This window comes from Mchenga conophoros, linkage group LG23 (genome assembly GCF_057382185.1).
Source record: "Mchenga conophoros isolate Kocher_MC1m ecotype Shallow Benthic linkage group LG23, M_conophoros_male_GT1.1, whole genome shotgun sequence".
NCBI classification, from domain to species: domain Eukaryota; kingdom Metazoa; phylum Chordata; class Actinopteri; order Cichliformes; family Cichlidae; genus Mchenga; species Mchenga conophoros.
The window spans coordinates 50633273-50658919 of NC_140547.1; the positions used below are offsets into that span (position 1 = coordinate 50633273).

The window sequence follows — 25647 nt, forward strand, 5'->3', positions numbered from 1 at the left end:
AATGCTAGCATGAACAGATCATTCTTGCTGGCTGTTGTAGTGGCTTGAGCTAACTCTCATCCCGACTGTTTATATTTGGTTATAGGAGCTGGAGTGGGCATTAATGCTCCACAATTTACAAGCTGGGACCTGCCGCTAATCCATGGTTAAAGCCTTTACCCACATCAACACTGCAGGCAGAGGCTAACATCTGCAATACTATTAATAATTACACATAACTGTAGCAACAACAAAGAGAGGCTCGAACAAGAAAGGCTTGAAACCCTTAGAAAAGACTGATCAGAGTTGGTTCAATGAACTCTGATCATGTTCATTCGGAGTTAAGCTCGTGTGTGTTTAGAGACAGAAAGCCATCATGTTACCAGGATTCTCCAGAGAAACACAGAAATAAAGAGCAGAGCCTCCATCTTCATTTAGTGGACAGAGGAATATGATCACAAATCAGTGTGGGCCAAAATTTGTATCTTAAAAACTAGGAGGGGATAAAGTTATACCAACATACTGTAATATTTTTATAATATACACTAGCAAACTTTCATGCTGTGTGTGATATTAAAAATATTGTATTGTGTGATATCACATTCTATTGTGATCCAGCATTTTAATCTGACCTTTGATTTCTAAATGCTTCATTAAACTGTCAAATATACAAATATAGACAACTGTGGGATTTGTCTAAAGTATTTGCATATGCCATAGAAATGTTAGCACTCACAGTTTACTGGGCAAGGTTTATGCAACGTTTCAACAAGACCAGTCCACTTATGACAAACGCGATCATACGAGCATTATAGTACGATGCAGTCTCTGCATGATATGACTATCTATTCAGCTGTAACCTGACAGGGACAAAGTCTAGGAGACAGAAACTGAAGATAGACACCATTTACTGATGGACCTGTTATATTAGGTGACAATTCCACGTGAAAGTCAAAAGAAATGAATACATACAGGGCAAGTCTTTATGAGGCAAACATGATGTGCATCTCACACGAAAGCGATTTAGGTGATTTTCTGTGAGAAATGTGTAAAAAGATCCGTACTCTGAATTTCAGATACTATTGATCTGTTTGTTGTGTGTCTGAGGGTTTACGCAGGGACGTTTTGTGTAAGCACTGATTGCTACAGTAGCATCCAATCAATGCTTACAGTGCAAAGAAACTGGCCTACAGTCTGACAGCTGCATTAATGTCTACACAATCTAAGAGTTTGAAAGATGGACACACGTGAGATGATCATAAATCCACAACAGAATCCTTTCTGTCCTAACATACTGATGAGAAAATAACTGAAGCACTCGTGTCAAGAACAACAACAACAAAGGGAAACATGCCTAACTTGGATTTCAGTGATTGTGAAAACAAACATATGCAATTGAATTTCCTCTGTGCGCTTTGCCTAATTCAGGAAATCACTATCAATCAAGTTGAGTGTGAGTCAGTGAGTATGTTATGTTCACATAGACTTTGAAAGTCCATGTCTGATGTTAATGTGTCTGGTTTTGCTTCCCCTTGTCTCGTTAGGCCTGATTTGCCCCAGCTGTGTTTCCCTCCTGTTACCCATTCCCTGATTGCTCCCTCTGTGTATTTAAGCCCTGTGTTTCTTTGTGTCGGTGTCGTGATCTGCTTTCATTTATGCTGTGTGTTCTGGCTGCCTGGTCATGTAACGTTATTTGGATTTTTGTTACGTTTTGCCACTTTTTGCCATCCAGCAATAAAAGCTGAGTTTTGAGTTACTTTCCGCCTCCGAGTGTCTGCACTTTGGGTCCTTCTACTTCCACTCTTGCCTGCACACAGCCTTAACCTGACAACCGAAGTCTATTTACCAACGTACGTAAAGATATTACACATAAAAAATACACAGAAACATTGGAAATCACTTTTTGGCACAACACCGTAACCTCTCCAGAGGTGGTATCAATATTAATATCTCTAAACCCTATAAATGTTTCTTTTAAAGTCTGACGAAAGGAAGGAGCTGCGAGAAGTGTGCCTCTCAGCCGGTGGCTCGCTCAATAACGTCTGGCTGTGCAGCTGAAACCTTTTTGACCCACCAACAGTCACACAGAGGCCACAAAATCTCACATGGGGGTTTCAGTCTTTCAGGCGGAGTCTCTCTGAGAAATTCTAGTTTGAACTTCAGTTCAAATGCTTCATCTTCTGTGAATCGAGTCAAATTAGAAAAAACTAAATATAAAACAGGTTTAAATGAACAAAAAAGAAACTCATCTGATCATTGTTAACATACACAGTGAGCACTCATGCAGGTTCATCAAGACTTTGCTTTTCTAAAAAAGATCTAAAGATTTGCATGAGGAAAAACTGAATAACACCTTTAAAATGTTAGTTTTTCCCTTTTTTGTTCGATTGTAACGTGATTAATACAAAATATTTTAAAGAAAACATTTTAAATAAAGAAAAACTTGCCTAATTAATCATTTTATCCTGTGATTTCTTTATTTCGCAATATTTTTTACTGATTAAACATGTTGTTTGTGTTATTGTTACGGCTGCTTTGATGATTTAGGATTCAGTTTTGCTGCATGTTATCATTAAATCCTGTTTCGCCTGGTTTGCAAGAAAAATAACAGGAGACAATGTGATTAGGGCTGAGTATCAATTTCAATTCCTACAACTGCTTCAGTTCCCATTAGTAGTAATACCTACACTTTTTTTGATTTCACTTTTCTAATAGTTTCACAGGCTAATAGTTTTTAAACAGAATAGCACAAACAACATGTATCCCTTTAGAAATCAAACTGTGATACTTCTAAAAGCACATATTCACACCGAGCCACACTAGCACTGTATCAACCCCCAATGTTCCTTTAATGCAACTAGCCCTATAATTATCTACTAGTCACAAACACACTGCAACAGTAAGACTTGTTGATTACACATAGATGATTTATCTACTTTAGGAGCATTTGACTTTTTCTTTAGCGCTCCGAAAAGACACAGAGGCTAATAGTTTTAAACAGAGCACCACAAACAACAACAGGTATTCCTTTAGAAATAAACTTTTCTGGTGTTACTTCTAAAAACTACAGATTCTTAACTAGTCACACTCTGCAACAGTTAGACAGAGTGGGTTACAGTTAGGCCCCCAACAGTCAGCAAAAGAAGTCATAAAACAATAAAAGAGGCTCCCTTTATCAAGAGCATCCCAGCACTCACACATCCCAACTGTAGTTCCATAGTTTTTCCACCTTTTTCATTACAAACAGTTCCTTTATCTTATCTTATCATGTCAGAGGTCAACTGAAACCATGTCCACCTGAACCTCCAAAGGTTTTGCACCTTTTCTTACACCCCACACCTTTATCTCTGCAGGCAGACAATTACACCTCCTACTGACTAACTGTACCTCTATAGTTTCCACCTTTTTTCATTACAAACTGCTCTTTTATCTGTCAATTACACTTTCTACAGACCAACTGAACCTCCATAGGCTTTCCACCTTTCTTCTTTACATCCTGCTCTTTTATCTCTACATCTCAGAGCCCAACTGAAACCAAGTCCACCTGTATAAAAACACCCTAATCAGAAACCCTGTATTTTTCCTCAGCACTTCACAACTACCGCAAGGTATAGCGTTTTAACTTTTTATTTTTTCGGATCCCAGACACAGCGGTGTGAGGTACTTAGCACACAGTTTGGACATGTAGATAACATCGTTTGTTTGGAACACAGCAGCAGAGAGGTAGAATTCACATGAGTTTAATTTAATCAAACCTCATTTTACGGCTCTAAGTGGCTCCTCATCACGAGCCAATTCACCATTTTATTTAAATATCTGAATTTTCGGAATGATGATCCAAGCGGGACACAGAGGCTGCTAGTTTTAACCCACCAGAATGCAAATATAAATAAAAGCCTGACTATCCTGAGAGCTGCAGCGACACCGTTCTTTCACACGGATGCCTGGATGTGCGTTGGAGCCGACTTTGCTACCCGCACAGAGCGTTTCTGACCTACGGGCGTTGCTTATACAATAGAGAAAAGCAACAATACAGCGCGTTTCTCTGCTCCAAGACATCCCAGGGCCTTTCACAAGGTAAGCATGTCTGTTATACCCAGAGCATAAATGTCTGGATGTCAGCGCTGATTATTCAAACCCTGTTTAAAATGTGACACATATGTTGTCTGAAAACAAATCCTCTAAATTTGCAAAGTTACTGATTTAAAAATATATTTTCAAATTTTTAGTTGCATGACAAACATATGATAGACTCTTGAGCATATTTATTTATATAGCTACATTCACAATGGTATAACCGTGCTGAATAAAAGATGCCCAAGCACCAATGCACTCTAATGCAAACCTCTAAACTGCATGTTGATAAGTGCATGAAGTGTGTGTGTGTGTGTGTGTGTGTGTGTGTGTGTGTGTGTGTGTGTGTGTGTGTGTGTGTGTGCCCTCACAGAAGGAAGGTCACAGCAGGAGCTTTTCTCGAACGCATTTCCAATCAGTTTTTTACAAGAAGTGTGGCTCATACAACGGTATAAATGTATTCTTTGCGATACTTTATAAATATGAAACTCTAAAGATTTTGAGTTCATGCACATTGTGAAGCAAGAATCTAAATATTTGTGTCACAATGATTTCTATAAAAGCATTTTGTTTATGGGGATAATGTGACAAATCTTTTGTGACCCTATTAATGATCAGTGATAATTGAAGAGGAACCCTGGCTCGGGACATTTTCATGACAAGTGTCAGCGCAGACATCTACTAACGAGAGAACATGTTTTATCATCATAAACACGGTGATGTGAAGCATCGTTAAAGTGTCACTTCAGTAATGTTGACTCATGTTTTTAATAATGACTTTAAAACACTCATTTCTGTGGTTTATTTTAAGTTTACAGAATATAACATGTGGTTGTTACGGCCGCTGGCCTCAGGTGGCCCCGCCTTCCTCCCTGGAATCTACAGTGCTCCAGGACTCACGGGGGATTGGCTGGCCCGGACATATGCCCGCCCCAACTTCATGCGGATCCGAGCCTGTCAGACTACACACACCATTGGCTCCCGCAGGAGCCTGGAGTACGACGGACAAGTGACACAGCTGTCTGCAGTTATGACAAGTGACACAGCTGACTGCAGTTACCTGATAGTATAAAAGGCTGAGGAGTCTTCATTCGTCGAGGGACTTGTTGATTTGAACAGACTGTACAGAGAGTCCCTCCCTTTTGCCTTCTGCCTGTGTTTCGTGTTGCCTCCTGCGAGACGTTTAGTAGAGCAGTGCTCTACTGGTGTTATTAATCGTGGTGTTTGCTTAAAGTTTCTCTGCTGCCTAGTGAGTTGTTTCACTAACGGATTTCAGTTGTGTTAATAAACCTTATGTTTGTCTTCCTATCTAACTCCTTGGTCTCTGGGCTCGTTTATGTTACGTCCGCTGCCGCCTAGCAGAGCCGGGCCGTAACATAAGTGGGGGCTCGTCCGGGATCCCTCATAGGGGGTCTTTGTTCCTGGGAGTGGGGGTCAAAAAAAAAAAAAAAAAAAGAGAGAAATTGAGTTGGCTAAAGATTAAGCACTATGTCAGCTGCGTTTTGTTTGCAGCACTTTATAGCTGCCCCGTCTCTAGGGATTATTAATAGCTGTCGCAAGAATGATTTGCTGCAAATTGTGGATCACTTTCAGCTGCAGGTTTCAAAAACTCTCCGTAAGAGTGAAATAAAAGCCTTAGTGGTGGACAAGTTGGTGGGAGCTGGTGTGCTTCAAGCGCCTGTTTTGCCTGTAGTCTCTGGTGTGCCAAGCCAAGCTGCCGTAGTTGAAGAGGGCCAAAATGGTTCCAGTGGGGATGGTGAGGGGGATGAGCGGGGAAAAACGCCGCGCACGCTTCCTCGCTATGATCCACTCTCTTCTGGGAGTTCCGAAGGGAGAGAAGGAGCTCGGCTGAAGGTGCGGCTGGCACGTCTCCAGATGGAGGCTGAGGAGAAGGCTCAGAACCGGCGGGTTCAGCTTGAAATAAGGAGGCTGGAAATAGAGGCGGACAAGGCCGTTAGGCTCCGACAGCTTGAGCTGGAGTCACAGTCTCAAGCCTCATCTGTCTCTGCTGTTCATTCCGGTCCCACCTCCACGTCCACTCCTGCTTTTAAAATTGATAAGTGCATTTCTTTAGTGCCCACTTTTAGAGAAACTGAGGTGGATACATACTTTGCAGCATTTGAACGAATCGCTGGCGCGCTGCAGTGGCCTAGTGAGATTTGGCCTCTTTTGCTACAGTGCAAACTGTCCGGCAAAGCTCAAGAGGTGGTGGCTGCTCTTTCTTTAAAGGACAGTTTAGATTACTCGTGTGTTAAAGCAGCTGTCTTGAAGGCCTATGAGCTAGTTCCAGAGGCCTATAGGCAGAGGTTTCGCCAGCAAAAGAGATTGCTGTCGCAGACTTATGTGGAGTTTGCAAGAGAAAAGGGGGTTCTCTTTGATAAGTGGTGTGTTGCGTCAAAAGCGACTGACTATGACGCTCTGCGTGAACTAGTTTTGTTAGAGGACTTTAAGAAATGCATTCCTGAGCGTATTGTGCTGTATTTGAATGAACAGAAAGTGACGTCACTAACATCTGCTGCTGTTCTTGCTGATGAGTTTGTACTCACTCACAAAGCCTCATTTACTGACAGTGAGAAGCCACGGGTTAGCCCTGTGCAGCAGCGCCACACAGCTAAAGAGTCTGGGTCCAGGGAACACCGTGAATGTTTTTACTGTCATAAAACCGGACATGTGATTGCTGACTGTTTAGCATTAAAACGCAAAACATCACATGCTCAGCCACCCAAAGGGGTGGGTTTTGTAAAAGCTGAGGCCCGTCACGAGGACCATGAGTGTGGTGGTAGGGTGCCTGACCCCTGTTTCGAACCATTCATTTTTGATGGCTTAGTATCGCTAACAGACAATCCATCCGAGTTAAAACCTGTGCGTATTTTAAGGGACACTGGAGGTTCTCAAACTGTCATCCTCTCAAGTGTATTACCATTTTCTGCTAAAAGTGAATGTGGTTTTAATTCTGTTCTGCGGGGGATAGAGATGGGTTACGCTCCTAGACCAGTTCACAGAATTTTTATTAAATCTAGCCTTGCTACAGGATTTTTCCCTGTTGCCGTTTGCCCGGCCTTGCCAATAGAGGGTGTGGCCATGCTGTTGGGCAACGACATCGCAGGAGGGGTAGTGCTCCCTCGTCTGGAGGTTTTAGACAACCCCCTGAATCAGAAAACTTCTGATGTGTCTATGCACCCTGGGCTGTATCCAGCCTGTGCAATTACTCGAGCACAAGCTCGGAAAGATACTGATATTGCCCTCTCTGATTCTGTGTTGATGTCCTCGTTTTCCGGGGAGAATGATGTACCCACTAACAGAAACAATGTTCTGTCACCTCCAGACTCTGTGACGCCCGAGGAGCCTGATCCATTTCCTAAGGACTCTGTACTGCCTTTGACTAGAGATCAGCTGTCAGCAGCTCAATTAGCTGATGAAACAATAAAGAGCTGTTTCAAACGTATGGTAAGTGCTGAGCAAGCCAAGAAGGAGCAACAAGCCTATTTTATAGAACATGATGTTCTAATGCGTCAGTGGTCTCCACCAGGTGCAGAAGGTGCAGATTGGAGTAAGGTCAAGCAGATTGTAGTGCCCTCTGCGTACCGGCAGAAGATCCTGGCCCTTGCCCATGAAAGCCAGTGGTCAGGACACTTGGGCATCACAAAAACATACCAGCTACTATTAAAACATTTCTTTTGGCCTGGTATGAAGCGTGATGTTTCTAAATTTTGCAATAGTTGCCATGTATGTCAGATTGCAGGTAAACCCAATCAGGTCATACCCCCGGCTCCGTTGTGTCCCATTCCTGTAGTGGATCGGCCGTTTGACCATGTCATAGTAGACTGTGTGGGTCCACTACCTAGAATAAAAATCAGTTAAACTACTCCACCACAAAAAGGGGACTGAAAATGTTTTAGCTGACGGTCTGTCCCGTTTGTAAACATGTTTTACTGCTTTTGTCTTTTGTTGTTGTTTATGCTCTGTAACGTTGGCTTCAGCCCAACATAGTTGGTATTTTAAGGGGAGGGGTGTTACGGCCGCTGGCCTCAGGTGGCCCCGCCTTCCTCCCTGGAATCTACAGTGCTCCAGGACTCACGGGGGATTGGCTGGCCCGGACATATGCCCGCCCCAACTTCATGCGGATCCGAGCCTGTCAGACTACACACACCATTGGCTCCCGCAGGAGCCTGGAGTACGACGGACAAGTGACACAGCTGTCTGCAGTTATGACAAGTGACACAGCTGACTGCAGTTACCTGATAGTATAAAAGGCTGAGGAGTCTTCATTCGTCGAGGGACTTGTTGATTTGAACAGACTGTACAGAGAGTCCCTCCCTTTTGCCTTCTGCCTGTGTTTCGTGTTGCCTCCTGCGAGACGTTTAGTAGAGCAGTGCTCTACTGGTGTTATTAATCGTGGTGTTTGCTTAAAGTTTCTCTGCTGCCTAGTGAGTTGTTTCACTAACGGATTTCAGTTGTGTTAATAAACCTTATGTTTGTCTTCCTATCTAACTCCTTGGTCTCTGGGCTCGTTTATGTTACGTCCGCTGCCGCCTAGCAGAGCCGGGCCGTAACAGTGGTAAGACGACGAGTTTTACTTCTCACTGTCCGTGTCATGTGTATCTATTTATCATGTATGCTGCTTTGCCGAAAATGTTTCATTGTGTTCATGAAATAAACCAGACTTTCACTGTCTGCATCTTTTACTGTTTTCTGCTTTTGTTCACTCCAAGTTTGACAAACCTACAGATATCCAGAGTTAACTCACTAACAATGTGGAGCAGTCTCAGTGTATTTAGCTGCTTTTTCCCTGATCACAACCAACTAAGAGAAACGCCTGTAGGCCTCACTTTGGTCATTTTGAACGCTGAAGGAGATTTGTTCCATAGACACCTTATACTAGTGTTTCCTGCACTACTATGTTCTATTTAAATCCAGATGACTTTTATAGTTTGCAGTGAAATTTGTTAAACCGTTGCTTAATGGGACAGAAGTACAAGTCACTCTTTACTAACACATTTATAGATGAGTTTATTGCTGAACGACACAGCTGGCAGTCTCACACACTCTTTAGGTTTTTCAACTTTTGTGTGTAATGGTTTAGTCTATTTTTAGTCCTGCTTTTGCTTTGAGCAGTCTGTTTTTATTTTGTCTCGCGAGTGTGTGTTTTTCAAACCAGATCCTCCTCAGTTTGATTTTGTTACCACAAACTTTGTGTGAAGTTCACAACAGAGGTAAAGAGATTTAAACACACCAGTTTAAGGACGCAGCGATTGGACCAGCTGCACAGGGCTGGTGAAGCAGAGAGTGTCGGGGGAGATGTGCAACAGAAGCAGAGGGAACATTTTACAAGATGATAAATGGCACATTTAGGTGATTAAGGATTTGTTGACAAGATTAAAAGACACGTCCGTCAGAGTTCAACAACATTACAGTTTGATTAAATAAAAAGTTTTTAAACTACACAAGGTTCATTTTCTCCTCTGATAGTAAGCATATTAAACATGTCAAGAAAGAAAGAGTATAAAGAAAAATAGTAAATGTGTCTAATTAAACTCTTCCTGTGAACCTTATATCATCCTTTAATATGTTCGGTGTTACAAACTTGAAGAAGCACAGAAAAGATCATCAGACATTAATCTAATCAGTTTTCAGCCTTCATTCATATTGAAAAGTTGAAATCTTCCCTGCTAGACCCAAGTGCAGCGTTTAACACCGTTGGCCAGAACATTTTATTACAGCTATTATTAAATGGAGAGTCCTCTTCACACACTGAGGTTAATTATGAAGCTCCACAGGCTTCTGTGCAAAGACCAGTTCTGTTTACATTATACGTGCTTTAGAAGACATAGCATACATTTTCACTGCTATGCATATGATACCCGCTTTTATTGGTTAAACTGCCGGGATGTCTTAGACACATAATGAGCTTTAATTTTCTGCTTCTAAGTTCAGATAAAACTGAGGTTATTGTAACGGGGCGTAAAAATCTTAGAAACACTGTGGCTAACACGATCCTTACTCTGGATGGCATCGCCTTAAGCCGCCTGTTGCAGTCATTTGGCACATTATAAGTCAAATTGAAGCACACGATCCCAAAGCACAACATCAACATTTATTTATATACAAAAATGAAAATTCTTTTTACAGAAAAGAATTGTAACTTCACAATATTGCATTAAGATGAGCAGACAGATTTTAATCTCAGCATCGTGCACACAGATTTTTCAGGACACTGGAAGAGTTCCTGCCGTGGATTTAGATGTTAGTGTTGTGTGGATGATCCCATTCTGTCATCTTTGTGTTACTAACACTGATGCTTTTACACTTTAGGACCCTCGAGACCTCTGCTGCTCAGCCGTCCTGATCGCTGCCTCCACTTTAACCAGAGGCTGTAACCTCTGATCATTTCACCTGCACCGACAGTAAAACTCTTCTCCAGAACCAAACGTGCCATAAACCCATCACAGCTTCATCATCAGCTCAGTCTCAGCAACATGCAGACGACCGAGCAGCAGAAACTCTGCAGGGAACGTCTGAAGTCTGTTCTTCAGTTTTCCCAGCTCACTGTTTATTGAACATGAGACAGAAAAATAACTTCACCTTTAATGTGAAACTTTTATCGCCTGTGACATGTTTGCAGGAAGTTTTAATGCTGTGATTTAGTGTCACAGCCATAAATATCACACAAGGTAAAAACTACAAGTCCCAGCATCCTCTGTGTTTAGGGAGGAGCAGTGAAAGTGAAAGTGTTGATCCTCCGTTCAGAGCAGCAGGAGGAGGAAGGTGGAGCTGATGCAGGTGAGTGTTAACATGAATATGTTTCTTCTTATGACATAAAATAATTCCACGCTGTTCGTGTCTGTGGGTGAAACGTGAGGCCGGTCGGCTCCTCTGAGCGCTGGTTTCCTGTAAGTAGAGAGGAAGTGAGTTTAGCTGAGAGAGCAGGAGGAGAGTGAGAGCTGTGCTGAGGCAGGTGAGTGTTAACACCGCTCTGACATTACTGTGTCTCTGTGGCGGGAACAACAGGCTCCGTCAGTGGAGGCAAAAATAATCAGACTTTGGTTTTTCAAAGGAAACTACTTTATGTTGGGAGAAGCCGCGCGCTCATTGGATAACGACTTGTCAATCTCAAGTTATTAGCCAATGAGCGCGCAGGTTCACAGTAAGACCCGCCCTTATCACGACGGGTTTTAAAACTAAAATGGCGACAGAAACTCTGTGAGTGGAGTTCAGGCTGACTTTATGAAAGTGCGACGTTTGAGCCACTTCCTGTTCTCAGTCCCGGCGTCCTGATCACCGAGGTTTCTGTTGCTCTGATGTCTGATATCGATTATATCGGTAAACAGGCTGTAGGCAGAAACATCAGGTCTGATCTGAAAATCCCTTCAGAAACAAACTTTAAGAGTTTTATGTCCGTGAGGCTGTAAAACTGTAACGTGTCCTGTGATCCATAAACACTCTGTGATGAATAATCTGAAGTCATTTTGAGCCTGACAGTAGTTTCCTGTCACAGAGCAGAAGCTGCAGGCAGTTTTTGGCACCTTTATATTTAATTTATTCCAAAATAAATCAATAAAGGTAGAAAAGAACTCTCAGTGACATTAAAAATCTATTTTTAAAGACAGATGTGACCAAGTGCAACAAATATAAGATGAGATGTTTACAGATATTTGAAGTATTGATCATATGTAGAACACAGAGCAGGTCCAATAACAGAGTCATCCTGCTCACAAACAGCAGTTTGGTTTCATGAGCTCACTTCCTGCAGTGATCCTCAGCTTCTCTCCAAAGGAGCCGTAACATGTGGGCTCCTCACCATGATGATGATCCCAAACACACTGAGTTCCTTCATCCACCTGATCATGTACTTATTAAATAATGTGATGGTTTTGGTGTTTTTTAAAGACTTTGAGCCTCTAAAATAACTGGTTTGGACTTTAGGGCCAAAGCTCCAACATTAGAAAGCCGTCAGTGTGATGCTTCCAGTACAACAGCACCTCTGAGTGTGTGTGTTTACCTCTCAGACTAACTCCACCCTGACATCAAGAAGATGGAGGAAGAGGACGGAGCAGCATCCAGCTGTGTGTCTGTGAGGAGTGACGGAGTTACACAAACACCTCCACCTTACAGTCATGGACCTGCAGCAATAATGTAAGAACACTACTAACTTTATTAGTCATTTCAACATAACCATGACAGAATCATTGATCTGTGATTGGTTCAAACTGTTTGATCTGAGTTTGCTTTTTATTGACTTGTTTTCTTGCTAAGATCTGAACTCTGTAAGTTTAAGTGAAGTCAGTGCAGCAGAATCAGAGAAGAGCTGAGAACAAACTGAGTTCATTCAGAGACAGAAAAAACCGCTGATGATTGGCTGACCTGTCAGCGTTATGAGGCAGACACAATATCACAGAGGGATCAGCTGATCATATGGCTGTCAGAGAGAACTGATCAGTTATTGATGTTTGTGTTTGCAGAGGTCAGAGGTCACAGTCTCCAGCATCCAGCTGTGTGTCTGTGAGGAGTGACTGGTCCAAAGGAATACTTCCTCCAGAGTTCAGTGATGAACCTGCAGCAACAGTGAACTTCAATCATGGAGCTCAGCTGACCATGTAAGAGAGCTGCTGACTCAGAGTTCAAAGGTTGTTTATATAAATGTTCTGCCAGTGACATCATAACTTAACCTAACACTGGTCTGTGTATGAAGTATCATTTAGTGGCAGTTGTTAAAGTTGTATAATGATGATGCTAGTTTGGGGTGTATTTTCCTGCTGATGCAAATGCATCTACTTTGCCCTTTGTCTGGTGCTTTGGACAAAGACGTCCAATGAAACTCAGAACGACACAGTTTGCACCACCAGCAGGCAGAGGAAGTGGCTGACATCCAGAAATCCTACCAGTGGCTGAACAAAGCTGGACTGAAAGACAGCACAGAGGCACTAATCATGGCAGCACAGGAACAAGCTCCGAGCACAAGACCCATAGAGCCCGGGGTCTACATGGCTCTTTTTGGGGGGGTTGTGTTGTATTAATAGTGACTTTGTTTCTTTGGACCAAAATCTTTTGTTTTTCAGTTCAGTTGCAACATTGACTAACACTAATGCAGGGGTCGGCAACCTGCGGCTCTTTAGTCCTTACAGTGCGGCTCCTCGTGGTTTGGGAAAATAAATTAGAAGTATTTAGCTGAAGTGTATTTTATTTATGTTCTTTTTTAACTTGTAGTTCTAAATTGGAAGATTATTGTGATATTGAAATATAAAAATAAAATTATATTTTTTATTTTTTCATCGTTCAAATAAGCGTCACACTCGCGGAAGCCGGTGTACCCGCCGAAACGCCGTGCATTTATCGAGACTTTCAGCCCCAGGTAGGCCAATTATGGATCTTCGGATCCACATTATGTCAGCAGCTGTTCTCCACCGTGAACTACGTTAAAAACAAACACCGCTCACTAGGGATGGGTATCGAAAACCGGTTCTTGTTGAGAACCGGTTCCCACTGTTTCAATTCCTTGGAATCGTTTGCCATTTTTGCAAACGATTCCCTTATCGATTCCAGTCACCCTGAATGACGTCACCACGTTGCGGAGCGTCATTTACCTGGCAGGAAACATGGCGGCTCAAACGCTAAAAAGATTGGTTATACTTTACAAGAACGGATGACAACAGGGCAACTTGCAATACTTGCAAAATAGATACTTCATTTAAGGGAGGAAACACTACGAATATGCAAAAGCATTTGCTCACAAAACACACGATGACCTTAAATGAATGTCGTGTTTTTAATTCCGCTCCGGACTCATGAATCTCAACCCAGCAGCAGCGGTAACGTTTGCACGTCCTCTCCCGTTAATGCGGCAGGTAAATAATCAGCTAACAGTGCATATTATGTTAGCGCGATCTGCCTTATCTGCCATTACTGCACGTTTAGGTGACCATGATGAGAGAGACAGAGTCTGGCTGGCGCTCGCTGGCAGTTCTCGCTGCAGTCTACCGGTAGCGTCTCCTTTCAAGCCAGGATAGACTAATGTTACCGAGCAGTGACTAAGTTTGTGGTCAAAGGCTTGCACCCATTTGCCACAGCAGATGCCCCCGATTTTCGGTAAGTGAATGTGTTTAATTGTAGGCAGGGACATTACTGGATATTCTTGTGTAATTGCTACAGAATAATTTATGTTATACTTTGTTATTGCTACAGAAGAATATTTATTTTATTATTTTACATTTACAATTTTTTTCCCCGGGGTCCCTGTGACACCACATTGAAGAGCCGTAGGCTGGATCTCTTAAGATCTCACTGTTGGGTTTGTAAGGCCATGTTACTCCTAAATTTCTATCTTGTTCAAAGAGAAGATATAAAACAAAGTTCTAAGCTAATCGACCTTAGTGTTCTCCTTTTTAAAAAGAATCGATAAAGAATCGAATCGTTAAACAGAATCGAAAATGGAATCGGAATCGTGAAAATCTTATCAATACCCATCCCTACCGCTCACGCCTCACAGACGACAGCTTACAGTCCTGTAAAGATGAAAGTGACTTCGTACAGCCCCGACCTGCAGACGCTGTGCGCAGAGGTTCAGGAGCAGAAGTCCCGTTGTAAACATATCACGGCAGACCCGACGATGTTTGCATGAACACGCTTTTCAGCTTCTCTTTATTGACCACTTTTCACACACGGTTGCTGTACGCACACAGCCGGCTGTAGCTTTGCAGCTCACAGCCCGACACACAACAGCACAGACGTTAAGGCGGCGAGGCGTGATTGCGGGTGCCGCTCAGGTGCGTCCGCCTCCCCTGCAGCGGCGCTGCAGACCACGCCCCGCCACACACATTAACCAGGTAAAATACATATTTAGGCAGAATTTTGCAAATATCTATTTTTCATCTTTCAGCAGCATAGAGCTTTTTTTCCAATTATTTTTTAAAAGTCAGGTCAAGGCTCCAAAAGCACAAAGGAGATATAAGGGTGGCGGCTCACAGCAGTTTTTGTTTGCTACATCATTTTAGTTCAGCTGGGTGTCTTTCCTTTGGTTATATTTCTTTAAGAGTTCAAATGTGTTCATTACATAAATAACCTGTAATTTTCTCTGTAGCACTTCATGGATTTCATAAGCAACACACCTTAGTTGTTCACACAAAGCATAAAGGTAAAAAACAGTATATACAGTGTTATCTTCATTCTAGATGTCAAAAAGTATTTGTGGCTCCCAGTGTTTTCTTTTGCGTGGAAACTGGCTCCAAATGGCTCTTTGGGTCCTGAAGGTTGCTGACCCCTGACCTAATGGTATATTTTTTTTAGCTGGATCGTTCTATAAAAACATGAATCAAATCTGAGAAAAGTTTCCACCTGACCTGTTGAATGTTATTGACGCCAGAAGTTTGCCTTCATACTGTGTTTCTTGCATGCCTTTTGTGGTGTACTAATTGATGTGAAATGAATGCAATGTGGTTGTGTTTGCAGAGGTCAGAGGTCACAGTCTCCAGCATCCAGCTGTGTGTCTGTGAGGAGTGACTGGTCCAAAGGAATAGATCCTCCAGTCTTCAGTCATGAACCTGCAGCAACAATGTTCTTCAATCATGGAGCTCAGCTGACCATGTAAGAGAGCTGCTGACTCAGAGTTCAAAGGTTGTTTCTATAAATGTTCTACCAGTGACATCATAAATGATTCCTAATGGTGGTCCGGGTACGATAATGCTAGTATCAATCGTAGTAGTAATGTAATCCAAGGTAATGATTTCTGCTCTGTTGCTGTGAACGTCTCTGCAGCCGTCTGTACTCTAATCTGAGACAACTATTACTGACAGAAACCATCACATCATCCAGTTTGTGTGTTTGCAGCTGCTTAAAAGATTTTAAACAGATTAATCAGTAATTCATGTGATGTGTTTGTGTTTGCAGAGGTCAGAGGTCACAGTCTCCAGCATCCAGCTGTGTGTCTATGAGGAGTGACTGGTCCAGAGACAGACCTCCAGTCTTCAGTGATGAACCTGCAGCAACAATGTTCTTCAATCATGGAGCTCAGCTGACCATGTAAGAGAGCTGCTGACTCATTTACGGGTGTTTGAAATTCTGTGACCACTTTGTAATTTTAGTTTATATTTTTAAAGTGTTTTTATTTGTAGTTGCCTGTATTTTTATTACACTGTGTGTAACGTGGTGGTTTGTGCTGTTTGGGATCGTTTTGGTGTATTTGTGTCAGAACATCAGATAAATGATTTCATCACATTTTAAAAGAAAGTATCAGGATAATAATCTGAACTGAGTCATCAGAAATAGAAAGATGGTCTCAACAGGCCACTGAGCTGATCTCCAAAGAAATGCAGAAGATTGAAGAGTCCGAGGCTGTTTATTTGTCACAGGCATCGTCATACACGTACAACACAGTGAAATGTGCTGAGCTGCTCCTGTGACTGGACAAAACATTAGAAACAATCATTAAATGAAATAATGAAACATTGTGCAGATGTAATGTTAAAGTGCTTTGTGCCACATTAGCACAGCATGTACTGACAGAGCAGTGCAAGCAGAACAAAGCAAATGAGCAAAGTGATGTAAACAGAGTAACTGAACAGAGTGAGCAGAGTAATATCAGCAGTAATGAAGCAGCAGGATCAGTGTAGCAGCGTGTGACGTCATAATGAATCAGGTATGATCTGAAATATGACAGTGAGACAAGAACATGATGTAAGGTCCTGTTTAAACCCTGATGGTGATGCTATGAGGGGAGCATGTTCTGATTTAGGACTTGGATGGTCTGAGGATAGAAGCTCCTCTCTGTTTGAGTCCTGATGGTGCAGAAGCTTCTGCCTGATTGTAGAAGGAGCTGAAGCCAGCATCATCCCAGAGGTGAAGCTCCTCTGTGTGCAGACCTGAGGTCAGATTCCTCCAGGCTGATGTTCAGGATCTACAGAAACGTGTGGTTGTAGTTATTGCTGCACTGTGTGCTGACAGCAGATACTCAGAACAAAGCGCTGCACACGTGTTCTTTACAAACATCTGTACATAGAAAATATGGATCATGGCAGTGAATGAACACGTTTCTGTCATTTGTTTCATTGGCTTCTTTTTTCTGCCTGTGTTCATGTGATTAATGTCTAACACATAAACAGGTTTGTAATCAAACATCACATCATCAGGGAGGCATCATGAAACAAAGTTACTGCTGGAGGCTGAACTCAATTTGGTGGCAATGTTCAAAAATATCACTCAGATCATTTCAAAGCTTTTAGTTCTTCTTCTTCACTTCTGTAAAAGAATAGAAAGGAAATCAGAACCCAGAAGTTCACTTCCTGATGACTGAACTCTTTCAAAATAAAGCTGAAAGCTCTGAATGTGACACCGCTGCTCCACCACAGTTTTTAGAGGAGGTCAAAGGTCAGTTGAAAGTGATGGATCCCAAACTTCCAGTACATCCAGTGAAGGACATAATCAGCTCTGTGATGAAGGCTTTTACTGTGGAGTTTGTAGGCTGATCACTCTGTGTTTAATAAGACAGGCAGGAACAGCAAAGGAAACTTGGATTCTGAACTCAAACACAAGTTTCTCCACTTTGACTTTTCTCTGTGACCATCAGAGCTTCTGCACAGTGTCATCAAATCTGGATGTTTGTCACTGACAGTCAATGATTTTAGTGATAAAGAAATGTGTTCACAGAGGGAGGAAGAGGAAGAGGAGTGGTGTCTGTGAGGAGGAGCAGCTGTCCTGCTGTGCTTTGTGTCAGGACGTCCTGAAGGATCCAGTCTCTACCAGCTGTGGACACTGGTTCTGCAGACAGTGCATCTCCTCATACTGGGACCAGTCTGCTTCATCAGGAGACTGGTCCTGTCCCCAGTGTGGAGAAAGATCCAGAAGCAGAGCTGGACTGCAGACAGCCAGTCAGAGCAGCTGTGTACAAAGTAAGACTGAACATCTGTCTGCTGATGGACTCATTTCTGAAAACTGGACTTCTTGTTGTTGTTCAGACATTGAAGAGTTTTCTTTCTGTTTTTCTTTCAGCAGATGTTGGTCTGCAGGAGGTTTTAGATGAACATAAGATCAGTCTGAGGAGGAGATGTGAACGTGTCACTGAAGGAAGTGATGAAACAGGAAGTAGAACCCTCCTCAACAGGATCTACACTGAGCTCTACATCACAGAGGGACAGAGTGAAGAGGTTCATAGCCAACATGAGGTGAGGCAGCTGGAGACAGCTTCCAAGATGGACGCCCTCCATGACACTCCAATCAGGTGCCAGGACATCTTTAAAGCCTTACCTGACCAACAGAGACCCATCAGAGTGGTTCTGACCAACGGCGTGGCTGGTGTTGGAAAAACCTTCTCAGTGCAGAAGTTCACTCTGGACTGGGCAGAGGGCTTGGAGAACCAACATGTCAGTGTGGTGGTTCTGCTTTCATTCAGGGAGCTGAACCTGATCAGAGATGAGCAGTACAGTCTTCTGGAGCTGCTCCATGTTTTCCATCCAACACTACAGAAGGTCACAGCAGAGAAGCTGGCTGTCTCTCAGCTTTTGTTCATCTTTGACGGCCTGGATGAAAGCAGACTTTCATTGGATTTCACCAACAGGAAGCTGCTGTCTGATGTCACACAGAAGTCATCAGTCAGCCAGCTGCTGACAAACCTCATCCAGGGGAATCTGCTTCCCTCGGCTCTCGTCTGGATAACTTCCCGACCTGCAGCGGCCAATCAGATCCCTCCTACATGTGTTGACAGGCTAACAGAAGTACGAGGCTTCACTGACGCCCAGAAAGAGGAGTACTTCAGGAGGAGATTCAGTAATGAAGAGCTGTCCAGCAGAATCATCTCCCACATGAAGACATCCAGGAGCCTCCACATCATGTGTAGAATCCCAGTCTTCTGCTGGATCACTGCTACAGTTCTGGAGCACATGTTGACTACAGAGCAGAGAGGAGAGCTGCCCAAGACCCTGACTGACATGTACTCACACTTCCTGCTGGTTCAGACAAAGAGGAAGAAGAACAAGTACCACGAGGGACATGAGACGAGTCCACAGGAGCTGACGGAGGCTGACAGGGAAGTTCTTCTGAAGCTGGGGAGGCTGGCGTTTGAACATCTGGAGAAAGGAAACATCATGTTCTACCAAGAAGACCTGGAGCAGTGTGGTCTGGATGTGACAGAGGCCTCGGTGTACTCAGGAGTTTGTACAGAGATCTTCAAAAGAGAGTGTGTGATCTTCCAGAAACCAGTCTACTGCTTTGTTCATCTGAGCATCCAGGAGTTTCTGGCTGCAGTCTACATGTTCCACTGTTTCACCAACAGGAAGACAGAGGTGCTGAAGGACTTCCTGGGAAAAAAATACAACGAGTCCTCTCTGGATGATTTCCTTAAACGAGCCATGGAGAAATCCCTCCAGAGTAAAAATGGCCACCTGGACTTGTTTGTCCGCTTCCTTCATGGCCTCTGTCTGGAGTCCAACCAGAGACTCTTAGGAGGTCTGCTGGGTCAGACAGAGAACAGTCCAGAAACCATCCAGAGAGTCATCAAGAACCTGAAGAATAACAAGAAGTTTAATTCCTGTCCTGACAGAAACATCAACATCTTCCACTGTCTGATGGAGATGAACGACCTCTCAGTACATCAGGAGATCCAAGAGTTCCTGAAGTCAAAGAAAAGGTCAAAGGACCTCTCTATGATCCACTGCTCAGCTCTGGCCTTCATGCTGCAGATATTAGAGGAGGTTCTGGATGAGTTTGACCTGCAGAAGTACAAAGCTTCAAAGGAGGGACGACTGAGACTGATTCCAGCTGTGAGGAACTGCAGAAAGGCTCGGTGAGTCCAGATGTGATCATTAACATCATTGATCAGTGTCGGTTAATAGTTTAATGTTTAAATTAAAAACACAGTCCTTGGTTATAAAGTGCTTTACAAACACCAACATTACGGCTAACAGCTGGATTCTCCTGTTTCAGTGCAGCTAGCCAAACAACAAAGAGCCACTTGCTGCTAAAGACAGAGTGAAAGTGGACGGTATATCCTCCATTCTTAATGTAAAACACATGCAGTGAATTGTAATGCACCATCTGTGTTTCCCTTTATGCAGTTTTCTCTTTATGGTGGACTTGGATATTTAAATGTTTACCTCCTGGAGAGTCTTGTTCACTTGATTAGTTTTTGTGAAGGGGATTCTCCTCACCCCGTCTCCAAGGGAGACACCAGCTACCCTTCAGAGAAAATTTATTTGCCCCACTTGTAACCACGATCTGGTTCCTCCCGTCACTGCCCACAGCTCGTGACCATAGGTGAGGGCAGGGACATAGATCGACCGGTAAATTTAGAGCTTTGCTGTCACGCTCAGCTCTCTCTCTCTTCACCACGACAGACCGGTACAGCGTCCACCTCACTGTTACCGCAGCAACAGTCTGTCTGTTGATTCCTGCTCCCCTCCCCCTTCTTTACACGACCCTGAGATACTCAGACTCCTCCACCTGGGGCAGGAACTTGTCTGTGACCCAGAGTGGGCACTCCACCCTTTCCCAGCTGAGGACCATGGCCTCAGATGCTGATCCTCATTCACACGGCTTCACACTCTGCTTAGAACAGCTCCACTGTGAGCTGGAGGCCATCACCTGATGAAGCCAACAGAACCACATCCTCTGTAAAAACAGAGACGAGACTCTGACACCACACAAGTGGAATATAAGGTCAGAGGTCAGCTAATACCTAATATGGTAATCCTGAGCTAACAGGAAAGGGAAATGCAGTGAAGAAATGGATTTTCAAATGAGGAGTGGAATCACCATTTTAAATGTACAAAGTAAATCCTTGATTTTATTTTTTAAAAGATTTTTAAAATCTTTTTAAAAATTGGAATTCAAAAATGTTTTTTAAAATGAAATTAATTTACTCATGTTTTATTGCACAATTTATTATTGAAGCGTGAAATGTATTTTGATGTGTTTTGACTCTTCTGATCCTCCATAATATTGAGATTGTATAGACGTTTTCAACATTTGCCAGATTTATGATTATACTGTACACTATTATTAGTATAGTCTACTATTATACTATACACTATTATTAGTATAGTATACTATTATACTAGACACTATTATTAGTATAGTATACTATTATACTATACACTATTATTAGTATAGTATACTATTATACTAGACACTATTATTAGTATAGTATACTATTATACTATACACTATTATTAGTATAGTATACTATTATACTAGACACTATTATTAGTATAGTCTACTATTATACTAGACACTATTATTAGTATAGTATACTATTATACTATACACTATTATTAGTATAGTATACTATTATACTAGACACTATTATTAGTATAGTCTACTATTATACTATACACTATTATTAGTATAGTATACTATTATACTAGACACTATTATTAGTATAGTATACTATTATACTATACACTATTATTAGTATAGTATACTATTATACTATACACTATTATTAGTATAGTATACTATTATACTAGACACTATTATTAGTATAGTATACTATTATACTATATAATATTATTAGTATAGTCTACTATTATACTATACACTATTATTAGTATAGTATACTATTATACTAGACACTATTATTAGTATAGTATACTATTATACTATACACTATTATTAGTATAGTCTACTATTATACTATACACTATTATTAGTATAGTATACTATTATACTATACACTATTATTAGTATAGTATACTATTATACTATATAATATTATTAGTATAGTCTACTATTATACTATACACTATTATTAGTATAGTATACTATTATACTAGACACTATTATTAGTATAGTATACTATTATACTATACACTATTATTAGTATAGTCTACTATTATACTATACACTATTATTAGTATAGTATACTATTATACTAGACACTATTATTAGTATAGTCTACTATTATACTATACACTATTATTAGTATAGTATACTATTATACTATACACTATTATTAGTATAGTATACTATTATACTATACACTATTATTAGTATAGTCTACTATTATACTAGACACTATTATTAGTATAGTCTACTATTATACTATACACTATTATTAGTATAGTATACTATTATACTGTACATATCTGTTTTTAACAGGGAATCTTGATCATGTTACATTTGAGTTCTGTTGAGCTTCTTGAATTGTCACCTTCAGTTCCTTTCATTTTGTCTTCCAGTGTCTTTGGTTTAAATGTATTTACCCTGATAACTGCATATGAAACAGTTCACCTCTTGTCACTCACTATTATCTGTTTGCCATAAAAGTGTTGGTGATGTGTTGGGAGAATCATTATTTTCAGTCTCTTCGTATAAACATAGTGAGGCAAAGATGTGGGTCGTGGTCCCTGATAATCAGATGTGTCTGTGTTCTGTTACATGTGACGTTAGAGAGGTTTTAGTGGAGATAAAAACAGGACCAACATCACTCGTGACTGCTTTCCTGTCTTCACAGTGTGTTTACTGGTGGAGCTCGTCCTCCTGTTGCATCTGTCACAGCTGTTACGCTCCTCTGTGACTCCTCCTCTGTCTGCTGTGACACTGCAGGAGTTTTTGGTCATGGCGTGTGAATAACTGCCGAGGTCGGCTAGGACGACGACACCACTCGTTGTCAGACCCTGTCACGCTGTCGGGAGTCCAGTGTACAGTCCTTGGTGTTGCACATTTTAATATGTTTTAGCTGAGACTGTAGTGGGCACTCTTTAAATGTCGGGTCAGTTTGTCACGTTAGAGCCTATTTGTGCCTGTTAGTGCTGCGATGACTTTAGACCGAGCTGACTGAGGGGTCTAAGCTCATGATGCCACCAGCAACACCCGGGTCATGCCGCAGAGTTTTCAAACCCCGCTGACACTCGACATAATTTACTCAGGTTATATCAGGTGATCTAAGAAAGGCCGCTTAGAAAGAAAAGCGAGTGCACTGCTTTAAGTGTCTTGAAGATGTTTAATCCGAACATTCAGCTTCTTCACTTCTAAAACCAGAAAGTGGAGAGTCCCAGATTTTAATCCTAGTGGGAGTGTCCCTTAAGAGGGTCGCTGACCAACTATTGATCATGTGGCTCATCACATGAGCCAAGCTGTGAAAAAGGGTGTGGGTGATTATCAGCAGAGGTTTCGAGAGATGAAACGTCTTCAAGAAACTTAAAGAAGTCACTTTTCTTTCCAGGCTCCTTAGATTACCATGACTGTATGATGAGAACCTACACAGACATATCAGGTGAAGGTTTCAGTGTTTTGGTTCAGTTTAATGTAAAAATGGAGATGAAACACATATAAAGGCTGGTTTACACCACTGAGCCCTGCTCTAAAACACTGACACAGATCTGTCTGTGAAGCTGGCTTTAACAAATAAGAGCTTAAAGTTTTAAAAACATGTTTAGCGCCGAACTGTCCACTTTACTGTCTGTAGCAGGAAGTGGCTGTTTGGCACTGAAACGGGAGAATCCAGCTGTTAGCCGTGATGTTGTGTTCATAAACAAGGACTGTGGAGGAGGAGAGCCTGTGTGAGTCAGGTGGTTCACCGGCCGAGTGTATCAGCGGCAGAAACAGCTGATCAGCGCCGTTTTATGCAATAAAATAATCTTTCTGTTCCCAAACACATCCACACAGTTTACAACATAACAGCCCACTACATGCACATCACACCACAAACATGCATAAACTTAAACATAAAATATGTCCTGTACCTGTGTGATCTCTTTAAGTAACTCACAGAATATCAACACTAACGCCACAAGTTTGTTGGTATTTTAACATTTTGACCATTGATTTTGAATTAAAACCAACAGTTAAAATATTTTTGCACCAGAGGAAAGAGCAGCAGAAATATTAAGACAGATAAATCATTCTGTCTTCAGTCTCCATGAACAGCATCAACATCCTCTGGTGAAATTTCTCTTTCCTCCTTAAAATATATTAAATGTCAGTTTAATTCCAGATTAATGGTTAAAACATGTATGTCACATATGAACATCAGGAAATAAAGAAAAGTGACTGATTCAGTTCCATATATGCTCCAGGGAGGCGTTAAGGTTCATTGAAATTGTTCAGTTATTCAACTTTAATCTGAGCCGAGCTGACTTCCTCAGGAACAAATAAACACCGAGATAAACTTCACCTTACAGATATAATCTAAATGAATCATATCCAATCTCAGAGAGTTGACAGTCAGCTGTGTGCTGGGAGATATGTCTGTCTGCAGTGTACGAGCTCTGACTGCTCTCCAAAAATGTCGGAGTGAATACATTAATATTAAAAGTGTAGCTGGTGACACAGAAACAGAGGATTTAAGAAGTTTAAGTGTAGGTCGGGTCCACACATGTCCAAACACCTGTGCGTAGTCCTGCTTGTTACTGAGAAACGCACACTAATAAAATGGCCATAAGGCCAAAGCAATGGTTTTGACTGGTGTTGACCCCGCCTCCACCCTGAGTGTGGATGCTGAGAGAAGGGCCAGCTGTGAATATGAGGCTGTGGGAGCAGATGGAGAGAGAGTATGTCGGGGTATCCCAGTACAAGCTTTACTGGGGTCAGAAATTAGACAGACTCCAGTTCCTTTGTTTGATTTATCTAGTTTGATGTTAGGAAAGAGATTCATGAGATGGAAAAACCTCCCAGTCTACTGAGATTCAGAAATGATTTGTACACATGGAAACTCCCTGAGTGGGAACAAAGAGTGTCCTGTCAGGAAGAGCATTTGGAATATGGATGTTGAGGATGTGACAGTGCCTGAAATCCTGCTGCTGTTCTGAACCATAGTTTCTGATCTGAAGGTCAAACAGAGTCATGATGGTTGTTTCTATTTGTTCCTTTTTAGTTTAGTTCCCCTGAAATCAGATGTGATATCAGCAGCTCTGAGTTCATTCATCATTATTGTCCAGTGATGAGATTTCTGCTCCGTTTGGTGACAGTCAGATTTTTCCTGCGTGTGGACGTGAACAGTCGTACCTGACAGCAGCAGGTAGCAAACAGAGATCATCTTTCCAGCTGGAACTCTTCACTGAGCTGAGCTCATTCAAAATGTTCTAGATTCAAGACAGGAAACAGTCCACATGTGTGTCTTCACTCTGACTCTGGATCAGATCTCAGTGACAGACTGTGGACATTATGGAAGCCTAAATGTGACGCCATCTTCCTCCTTCATCTGCAGATTAAAGCCAAACAAAGATTCTCATTAAAAGTCTGCAGGTCTGAGAGAGACTCAATCGTTGTGTCATGTCAAACACAGTAAGAAGAGCTGAAGCACAGATGTGAAGAGCAGATGTTCATCAGATTATGACCTCACTCTGTTTTGTCTTCATATACATTCAGTCTGTGTTTATAATGCAGACTTTCTGCTTTTATAATAACATATTTTATATTTTCTATGATCACAGACTGGCTGACTGTGGACTCTCAGGGACTCACTGTGAAGTTGTGGCCTCGGCCCTGAAGTCCATCCCCTCCCATCTGACAGAGCTGGACATTAGTAACAACAAGCTGCAGGATTCAGCAGTGAAGCTTCTGTGTGCTGGACTGGAGAGTCCAAACTGTCGACTGGAGACTCTGAGGTGAGTTCACTGACTGCAGCTGTTGTTGTGTTTCTATATTTCAGGCTGCAGAGACTTTGAGCTTGTG

General features: G+C 41.9%; 2 protein-coding genes across 2 annotated transcripts in view; both read left to right on the plus strand.

The window, feature by feature from the left end:
• LOC146548263 (NACHT, LRR and PYD domains-containing protein 3-like) overlaps positions 1-25647 on the plus strand; it is a 289433-nt gene that overhangs the window by 214336 nt on the left and 49450 nt on the right. The gene's annotated exons all lie outside the window — the stretch shown is intronic.
• Positions 17657-25584, plus strand: LOC146548267 (protein NLRC3-like). The gene is made up of 3 exons (XM_085266314.1): positions 17657-17930; positions 18031-19819; positions 25407-25584. The coding sequence occupies exons 1-3, from the start codon at positions 17657-17659 to the stop codon at positions 25582-25584; spliced, it is 2241 nt and encodes a 746-aa protein (XP_085122440.1).

Excerpts from the sequence above, each read along its gene's own strand:
- LOC146548267 (XM_085266314.1), top strand. The coding sequence starts at position 17,657 with ATGATTTTAGTGATAAAGAAATGTGTTCACAGAGGGAGGAAGAGGAAG. Across the intron at positions 17,931-18,030 it reads TCAGAGCAGCTGTGTACAAA|CAGATGTTGGTCTGCAGGAG; the intron begins GTAAGACTGAAC and ends TTTTTCTTTCAG. Across the intron at positions 19,820-25,406 it reads AGGAACTGCAGAAAGGCTCG|ACTGGCTGACTGTGGACTCT; the intron begins GTGAGTCCAGAT and ends CTATGATCACAG.